At 41.7% G+C, this 10,408-nt stretch overlaps 1 protein-coding gene across 1 annotated transcript in view; it reads right to left on the minus strand.

Moving 5' to 3' along the window:
• Positions 1 to 2,073: 2,073 nt before the first annotated feature.
• Positions 2,074 to 10,408, minus strand: part of TMIE (transmembrane inner ear) — a 32,550-nt gene continuing 24,215 nt past the window's right edge. The window contains exons 3-4 of the mRNA XM_009333306.1: positions 2,644 to 2,793; positions 2,074 to 2,180 (exon numbers count right to left, since the gene is read on the minus strand). Coding sequence (XP_009331581.1) covers positions 2,074 to 2,180; positions 2,644 to 2,793 — 257 coding nt within the window. The remainder of the gene's footprint in view (positions 2,181 to 2,643; positions 2,794 to 10,408) is intronic.

A 10,408-nucleotide genomic window follows, 5' to 3' on the forward strand; every position in this document is an offset into this window, starting at 1 on the left:
TTATTTATGTCCAGTAAAAGGACTTGCCATATATGACACTCAAAAAAGTGCATGGAGGGCCATTTGGCAGTTGGAATATTCCATCATAGTAAGTGTGAAGTAGGGTAAAATAATGCCAAGAAATGAGAGTATTTAAGCATTGTAATATATTCATGATTAATAGCATTTGACACTTACAGAAATCTTTAAAGCATTTAATGGCCACTCAGTAATTAAAATCACTCAAGTCATCTCCCTGGCCTTGACTGGGTCTACCAGGGGTTGTCACAGTATAAGTATATAAATAGTTGACACATACATGATATTTCATGAGTGCATAAATCAAGGTGAGTTGCCAAATGTCAGTAGGGCGACATGGCAGAGCATCACGCTCTGTACAGATGAAAATAGCAGCACAGAGATGAAGCCCGAAGGTTTGCATACTTTCCATTGCAATGCCTAAATCATGTAGTGAAACTTTTTGGGGGACAGGATGCACACTAATCTCTAAGGAGGGCAAACCAGCGGGTTTGATCACACATAGCTTTTGCATCTAACACTTTAGGCGCTGACAGCTGAGTCAGTCCTTTTGGGTCCCCAAGATTGGAGATATACAGGTGTTTTTAAGGCACAATTTACCTCTTCCACTTTAGCACCTCCCCTACCATGACAGGAATCACATCCTTTTTATTTTCCACTGTGGATAACGGTATGAAGTTGAGACAACTAGTGCTGATGCAGACTTCTCTATAGACTTGGGTAATGTACTTGTGGTTAGATGACTCCCACCCCAGTACCAGTTCCTTCAGGGCAACTTGGGCAGATTTATATCCGACCCCAGAGGACTAGGAGCTTCAGAGCACATGTATTCACGAGCCATTACCAGACATGAACAGCCACTCAGCGATGTTATCCACCAGCCTCCTACCCTGCACAGTCCCAGGACCATAATTCTGGGATTCTCAAAAGGTCAAAGTGTGGTCAACTACTCAACTTACACATTTAACTGGATAAATTTTAGGTAGTCTTTATGGTGCAGCTGACTTCCCATAAATTGCTTTCTTGTGGTAATTTATTCAGGAGTTCATGCTGCAATAATTTACCATGGTCTGATTAAATCTACACCAAAATAGCCAGTCTTTGGATGGAGTACATGTACATGTTGATGGTTGGACTCGATGATCTTAGAGGTCTCTTCCAACCTTAATGATTCTATGATTAGTGATTCTATGTTTGTGGGATGTAAAGGCTGCTCACAGGACATCAAAATTTATTAGCGTTCTGGGGTGAAGCGGCCATTCTGCTGCCCAAATACCCTTTTTGTCTCTTCTGGATATTCTCATCCTTAATTTATTGGTTTTCCAGAAGTAACAGCTAGGCAGGAAGAGGATGCAGCAGCAAATGAGTGAATTTGGCTTTCTGCTATCTACAGGCATGATCCTTCACACCCTCTGGGATCTACTGATCTACTGATCCCAGACAGTAGAAAGTATAGAACTCAGTCCTTACAGAGTCAGAATTTGGTCTTTTGGACAGGAAATCAAAGGATGAAATACTAAGCACATCCACGTGTGATTGCTCATACTTGTAAGAGTGCATTAACTAGACTTTTGGATGACCTTTGACTTTAAAGTAGGTTAAGAGAATTTAACTGTAGGGACAAGGGCTTCTTCATGCCAATTGGGTTCAGCTCCAGAGAGTGGTCTGGCCATCCTCAGTATATATAGTAGTATAGGCACACTCAGATGTCTGAACACCTCTGAAATACTGAGGTATGTGCAAGTTCCTACCGTTAAGCACTTAGTTCTGTATTTTGCTGGTGCAGGACTAAATTTCTACGGTTATGTTATCTGCCTCTTTCACCAGTTTCACAGACTGAAGCATCACTTTTTGAGTCAAGGAAACTCCCAGTTTCCATGAAGCTACAGACCCCAGGGCTTGCAGAGACACAGGAAAGAGAAAAAAAAATTATGAAAGGTTATTGAGAAAACAGAGGTGAAACGCAGAAAGGGAACTGAGAAGCAGAGTGTCCAAGGTATAATGGATCTCATTAGAAAAGAGAAGCCATAGACAGACAGACAGGAAGGCAGTCCCCTAATTTCCTTGCAGGGTCATTTCATCTTCTTCTTTCACCACAGGCAAGGACTTGAGAGGTCTGGACTGGACATGACCAGAGAGAGTTAGGAGAGTTTCAGCAGAGCCTAGGGTACAGAATCAGGAAAAATGAGTGAGAGGAGTGGAGACCAGTGACAGAAATACTCTTGGCCATCCAAATGGGGCAAGACATTTATGGGAAATGTGAAACTCTAACAACTCTTTTTCTTCCTACTGACACCTCCCCCTCCCCCAACCCAGGAACTGGCCCTTAAAATGAATCAGACTCTCTGGAAATTTTAAACATGAACTTCAAAGGAATGACCCTGACTTGTACTAATGGAGAAACTGTCCCTTTCATCTAAATGGCCATGCCCGCTGCCACAAATGCTGCAGGTTTATGCATGCGAATGGGAAGTGTTTACCAAGTCATGGCAATATCTTAATGGTCGTGCCCAAGGAGCCACACTGATTTACACTACGGGAGGACCTAGCCCTTTGCATTCATGCATACAGAAAGCCCCAAAAGAAGAGATGGGTCACATGTGTAGGTGTCGGCGTGGGAAGTACCTCCAGGGATCTCCGTCAGCTCATTGAGCGGTGGCACAGTCTCCAGCTTGTCTGCATATGTCTTGGCTGCTTGCCGTTGAGCATATCGTGCCTCAATCTCTTTCTTTGTCCGGGGAATCCGGCACTTGAAGATACAGCAGAGCGTGATAACTGGGAAAAGAGAGAGGGAAGCAAGAGTATTAGTTTAGTCAGCAGATGTCTGTCTAGTACAGGCTGGCCCTTTTACAGTGGGGAGACAGCAGGAAGAAGAATTAATTTCAGAAGAGTTTCTTCCTGTGGGAATGTGTAGCCTTTTATATGAGTGGACGTACCCGCCTGAAGGGTATGGTCACACAGTCTAAAGCAATTGAGTTACCTGAAAATAAAGAAATACCACTCTTCAGCTGAGATATGTGTAAAGGACTGAGCATGTCCTTCCCACCAAAGCCTATGTAAACCATTGCCTTAAACTATATATGCCACTGGTGTTTCTGAGCATCAGAGCATCAACAACTTAAATTCATTATCTCTTTGGAAATGACAGCAGCAATTAAGATGTACTGTCACCCTTCAACAGTGTGTTATTGCTAGAGGTTCCTGATAACATGCCTTAGCCATTCATTTCTGTGGTAGGTAGATGCTGGGGCTGTGGACCTCCAGCTGAATAAAGCAATGAGGAATTTGGCATGGAAACGCTGTAAACCCTTCAAAATAGATCCAGAACAAGAGTTCAATATATGCCTTAACTGACTTTCATCCAAATCCATTTAGCGCAAGCCAAGAATTGAACCCAGATCTCCTAACCCCCCCCATCATGCTCTTACTGTTCCATCATGCTTCTTTCCATGAGCTAGGCTTTTTTGCATGCGTTAAGGATGCAGCTGATGCTTTTACTCCTAGTAAGAAATATTTTCCCTTCATACTTAAACCTATACATTATTTCAGAATTTCCATCTGCAAATCTAATCATAATTCAGACAATTCATTGTAATGAAATCACTATTGGTTGGTTTCCTAGACTAGAATTCACAGGCTTGAGCAGCTCATTGCTTTATCCATGTACCACTTCTGACAACAACAAAGCAGCAACTTCAGGGAAAAGATCAATAAAACTCGGAAACAGGTAATCATAAAATTAGTTGGCCCATAGGTCATAAAAACGTGTCAAGAAGCATGAGATCTCATGGTCTCTATGAACTTTTGAGTTGCTTTTTTGCGGGCATCTTTAAAATAGTTCAAGGGATTCTTCTATTCTGAATAAAAGCTCAAATTTACAACCTACCTGAGTTCTTAACCTCATCTATATACCTTATGGAAAGGGTTATGCAGGCAGGCAGAGCCTTGTGCTTGGAAAGAGGTTGTATGATCAGTTTTATGTGCTGTGTCTCCTATTTTATCTGCAGTTCCCCTACGCCGCATCAAGGCTATGAGAAAGGAGCAAGCATCCAGCTTTCTGTACACTTCAAAAGTCAGATAATCTCCTCTGGCTTTATATCACCATGAGCAACGTATTAGACCTTTGAGACTAATCCAGGGAAATGAGAGAAACAATCTGTATGTTTGGTTCCAACTGTGAGCATTTCTCATTCACCAGGAGTAAAACCATTTTGCAGACAGCCTTCACAACACATCACACAGACCATTTGCTGGTGTAAATTTTACTCTCTAAAAGTTTGTCCTGTACCTGTCCAGCCTCTCCTAAGTAAGGAGGGATCACGTTGACCAGGAACAAGCTCTGCATGACCTCTTCATATAGCAAAAGAGAAAAAGGAAAGTAGTAAAACACCTTTCTCAGTGTTTTGAGGTGTAAAGTTACCAAGGAAAGTGTAGCAGCTCCTCTATCCCTTTGCTGAATTTTGCTGCCAAAAATATCACTCCCCTTAAACAGCTTGCTGCGGAGGTGGTGTTGTGGAATCACATTCAGGGCCATCTAAATGTCACAACAGACGAGACACCTGAAGCTGAAGTGAATTGCCTAAAACAACATGAAATTGTAATAACATGTAATTGGGGAAGCAATCAAGATGCTTTTATCCTTGCTCTTCCATGAAGGTCAGCAACAAGCTGAGGGTAACCGAGCTTTTACTTGTCTTACAAAAGGAAAGCAAGGTGCCCATGTGGTGTTATTGGCAGCACAACATTGGCAGCTTGCAGGTGGGTAACATACCACATCTGGAAAACGCACAGCTGGGTCTGCCCTGCTGTTCAGGGCAGCAGGATTTCACGTGCCACAGCTATGTCACAACCAATGGATGGCACAGACCTTTTCAGGCTAGCAGACAAAAAAAATACCCAGTAGCTGGGCAAGGACTCAGGGCAAGGTCAGACTAGACATAAGTATGCATTTTTGACAGTGACAGCAAGCAGAGAAACAATTTACTGGGGGGAATGGGGTACGTGCTTTTTCTCTAACCACTTTTAAATCAAGATCTATTGTTTTTCTAAAAGCACTCTGGAATTCAGCTAAGGCAGAAAATCCTCTACTCACACTTGAGAAAAATTTGCCAGGAAAATTAGCACCATATTTCCTGAAGATTGATAAATGATGAGACTGTCAGCTTCCAAGTAAAGCCCAAAGAGATTGGTCAATGCCCTTGAAAGTCAAGGACAAAATGCCTGCCAGTATCACAGCAGTTGGCTTAGCCCTGCAGGAAGGAGTAGGGCTTGTCGTATCTCTCACAGTTTTACTTCTTTTAAATTACTAAGGACAAAAATGGTAGTGGCTACATGACAATCATGAGCTGGGCTCTCTGTTTAACTTTCTAATGGAGATAAAGCGTTACACTGAGGTACTGGGGACTTATGTTGTCTTGGGATGTGAAAAGATTCATAACCAGCCACTGGAGCAAGAGGCTTATGTGAAAATAATACGGTACTATACCTATCTCCTTCCCTCTTGCAAGCCGTGCTTAGTGTGAGGCTCAAGCCATGCAGGGGGCTAAGTATTGGACTGAATGCCATTATCTTTTTAAAAGAATAGGCCAGTGAATAAGATTTTGGTAGGTACAGGAGCTTTAGGACACTGCAACTGATGCCAGGAATGATCATTTCATTGCTAGTGGGAAGTTATTGCCTGCTGGATATCTTTGCTTTTCCCTCCAGGTCAGACACAGGAGACAGAGTGGGTGGAATTTATCTGCTCTGGTTTATGTGTCCCAAAGCTAGAGATTATGGTCTCAGACAGGCTCCCTTTATCACTGGTGGAGAGAAAGAAGCATCTCTACAGGGTGGTTAATCTCATCTTAAAACAGAAATTTAAGGTATGCCAAATAAATAATTCTCTGCAGCTGCCTCTCTCACCATTAACTACAAAAAGAGCTTGGAGTGACCAGTCTGACACAGGACCGTGGAAGAGTTGCGATCCCCTAGAGCAAGAGCCAGAGGCTGGACAATGTGCCCTAGGGCTTCCCAAATGACATCAGAGATCTACCTTTAGGTGTGTGAACTGTTCCCTCAGTTAGAAGAGGTGAATCTCATACTTTGGAACTTAAGAGTGAAACGCTTATTGCATATTAGAAGTTTGGAGCGATCTTAGCATCATTTCTGTTGTGCCTGGTAGATATTTTAAGTCTTTTCCTGCTTCAAACCGGTGAGATTATATTTGCTCCACTGATAATTTATCCATCAAGTGAACCAGAAAGCAATGTAACCTGTAGTGTTTCCTGGGCCTTTGCCGATGCCAAGGTTAACATTATTTGCCACTGGAAGAGCAGGGATTTTTTCGTTCTGAAGACAACCTGGGAAACTGAACGTGCCTGTAAGGGTTCTGATAGCATCCTCACCATCATTACCCTTTCTGGGGTTTGGCTGCTTGGGTTCAGGACCAGATGAGAAGTAAAACAGCTGGTGGCCTTCAAAGGAGGAGTTAGAAGAAGCCTCAGTGGAGCTTTCCCTTTTCTTCACTTAGAGTGTCTCTTAAGCCGATGCTCTCGTGCCCGGCCCCCGCCGGAGGTCCGCTGCAGTGGATGTTGTAGCTGTGCCCATGCCTGGTCATGTGTCCCACTGACCCAGACCCTGACCCATGGACACGACTTTCTGGCTTCACCTCAGACCTGCTTCATCACCGCTGACTTGGCTGTGTCTGACGCCAGTTACACTTAGCCGTCATGTAAGGATGGTTGGTAATGATGATTGCTGTCTAAAAATATCCATTCCTATGAGATAACAGATCAAGAATTGGACTGTACTCTCTTCCATGAGAGTTAAACATCAAAGCAATACTCTTACAAATGTGACATGGCATCAGCCGAGCATGTTAACCGATAGGCCTGTGTTCTCAGGGTAGAAGAATTACAACATAAAAAAACCCCAACATTAAAAACCTCCATGAGGGTTATATGTACAATGAAAGTAGCTTAAACAAAAAGTTTTTGTTTGGGATATGAATATGTGCAGGCATATTAATTGCAACTCAGTTGAATAGTGATAACTTGATCACTTTTGATTCTGGGTCCATAGGATGAAGTATGTGGGGGGATCATTTAGCTTGGATGTAATTCGAGAATTTGTTATTATGCTTTTCTTCTGGCAGGTAGATGACCTGACTTCAAGCCTTGAATGTCTGTTTTATATGAAACATTTACTAATTCTCTTATTCTCCAGGTGAATGTTTTAATCACACTGCTATCAAGCAATATTCAGTCCCTTTTTTTCATGCTGTGGGTCTCCTTTTCCTTTCCAGGATTTCAGCTTTCATTTTAATCGTTGAGAAGTCTTCTAAAATGCAGCCTGAGTAAACTATCGCCTGTCTGATGCTACGGTGAGCTTACAGCAATCTCCATAAGAAGTATCAGTGCCCCATTAGCACCACGGAAGGTCCATGAAAATATTCACCATCAAGGCTTGCAATGGTGACATTATTCGTGGTTTCTCTGCTATCAAACTACATAAAGCAGAAGAAGAAACATCCTGTGCGACAAAATGTAGTGGAGTCATTTTCAATTCTCTCCGTTTTCTCAGCTTTTCTGTATTAATAATATACGGCCTTGTGATACTGTGATAAAAAGCATCTTCCATTAACTGCACAATTAAAATACAAACTTTTTCTTTTTCAATAACGTGCTGTGGATTGCTTTGCTGTTTGGCTTCTAAAAATCATTTTCTCACTTTCTTTTTTTTTTTCATTTTCAGTTACCTGACATAGACAGTTGAATTCAGCCACTTATTCTGCAGGAACATTTCTGTTTTAAATTAAAAAGTCAGGTCTGATTCTGCACATGGTGTTGTCTTTCCACACTGAAGATTCAAGCTGACAACATATCAAATCATTCTTCATTGCTTCTGCCAGGCTGATCATGTGAAATGTAATTTTTCAAGAAGGAAACAAATACTTGGTGGTCCTTTATGAAATGGATATTTTTAAGGAGTCAACTTCTTGCTATTTATGATGACAAAAGAGGTATTGTAAATGATATATTGTCATTCTTCAGCATATACTAAAAAACACTGACTTGGGAAATAACGAGGACTGCAAGGTTTGTTGCTTTCTGGATTTTTAGCATGTTTTCATTATTTTTACAGGGGGCAATGTCTTCCTAATATTCATATCCAATACTATTCCGGTTGGAGGAGCTGAGAAATGGCCCCAAAAACTATCATCTAAAGTACAGTAACAGAGCAAATGTTAAACACACAATTTCCACCATAAACAACTAGATGCTTGTGACTAAATAAGGGCTGTGTGTTTACTCCCACTGGCTTAAACTAAAATATTTTGTTTTGTAATTGAAGCAAGCTAAGAGCATATGCAAAAGACCGTGAAAGAAGCTCTATTGGCTTAAACTAAATATCCATGTGGCCAAGTTATCCTGTTCATGGTCTCTTTTTTCTTTTCACTTAAGTGAATTTAGCTCATCACCAGTAACACAGTTGCTTCTAGTTTAGCTGGGCAGTAAATTTAAAAAAAAAAAACAAAAAGAAGAAGAAAAGAAACAAGTTGGTTCTCCTAGGAGCTGGGAAAGATGTAAATGAAATATCTTCTCCAGAGACTGCTTGGTGTAATATTTCAGCAGAGCTATGATTTGAGAACCGAACAGTTTTATAAATTGAATGGAAATTGGCTGCAATACACAGTAGGTTTGTTCTTTCCGAAGCTGAAAAAATACAGGCTGCCAATGAAGCATTTAATTAACATTTAGCAAAGTAGCCCGTGCTGCTCTGAGTTAATTAGGCAGCCATTCCATTGTTAATAATGCAAGCAATTAATGCAGATGTATTCAATGGCAAGTTAACTGCAGCACTTGTGTTTAAATGCTCTTTGAGAAGCCTGGGGAGTTGCTTACTGCATGTCTACAATGATGCTTTAAGGAAAGAGCATCTTTTGGCTGTTCAAGCTGCTCATGGCAGTGTTAATAACTGGCTAATTGCGATCACGCAGTGGTCAGTGAGGGCTACTAAACTTTTAAGAAAATTAGTTAGTGCTTGGGTGGCTGCTTGTAGGACTGGTCCACCCTGAGTGCTCAGATGCTGAGACGATGCTGCTGCTGGTGCCTGAACCACCTGATTTAAAGACACCGCTGCTGCTACCAGAGCTATTGCTGACATACTGGTGCCTCAGAAGAGGTCCCTGTGCTGGGCTCCAGAAGAAAGAGGGTTTCTCTCTGAAGGGTGTGTGACCATCTACAGGGCACATAACAGCATCCTGGCTGTGGCTCAGGCTTGGGATCAGGTTGCGGCAATGGGGACTCAGGATCTGCTTTCTTCCGGAAAACAGAGAGGCATAGATGGTAAAAAGGTCAGATCTGAAGTCAGGTTGGAGATTAATTAGATGCCCTCTCAAGATCCTTCTCAGTCCTGTATTTTATCCCACTCTATGGCTGTTCTTTCAATGGAAATGTAGTACTTGGGTTAATGTACTAATTTCCTAGAAAGCAAAGGTAGGAGCCAAAGAATGAAAAGATCTAGATTGTAGGCCCAATAGTTGTGTCAATATGACTTAAAGCAAAACATGTTTTTAAATACGTCCACCTGTGTAAAACGCCCTGAGGGGTCAGGGCCACTCCAATATTTGCTCAGCCATCAAGCTTAACTACGCCTCTACACGTGATATTTTCCTGGTGTCTGGAAATGAGGGTCTGACCTCTCTGCACATCACAAGTTACTGTGTTTAATTGCTGCCTGAGTGAAATAACTTCTGTGGATTGAATCCCACCTTAATCTGGGGAGAGCTATTAAGGGATGGAGAGTGTGGTAATGTTTAATCATCCTCCCTGCCACATTTATTTCTCAAATTCTCATTTGAATTGACCTGGTTTTAATTTCCAGACTCTGCTTTTGCCTCTCTCCACTAGACTGAAAGGACCTTTAATACTTTTTTTTTCCTTTCCTTCTTTCTGAAGTGCTTCAATGTTGCAATCAAGTGGCCTTTTGATCTTCTTTCCAACAAGCTAGACAAAGTGTGTTCAGTGAGACTCTTGTTTGAAGACCTTTCTCCAGGCATCGAACAGAGGTGAGGGGTTTTGTTGTTTGTTTTTTTTTCCTGCAAGCTTTTTTTTTTCAGTATTTGTTTTCATACATAGGCACAAGCATCTCACGCGGACAGTATACAGAGGTCAACAAACCTTCCTACCTCTTGCTAACCCATTCAAATAACTCCCTACTGCAGCATTATCCTGAACTGCGTTGATTAACTGATTGCTTTGCTCTCATAATAGTTACTAAATTTTACTAATTATCATTTAGTCACTGAATGTTTGTTTGTTCTGTAGATGAGGTCTATATTCCTTTCTCTCAACCATAGGTCCTTGCTTCTGCTGTCAGTCACTGCATTAACTTTGAACGGATTCAG

The sequence above is a fragment of the Pygoscelis adeliae genome, unplaced genomic scaffold (assembly GCF_000699105.1).
Source record: "Pygoscelis adeliae isolate BGI_AS28 unplaced genomic scaffold, ASM69910v1 Scaffold88, whole genome shotgun sequence".
In the NCBI taxonomy this organism is placed as follows: Eukaryota; Metazoa; Chordata; class Aves; order Sphenisciformes; family Spheniscidae; genus Pygoscelis; species Pygoscelis adeliae.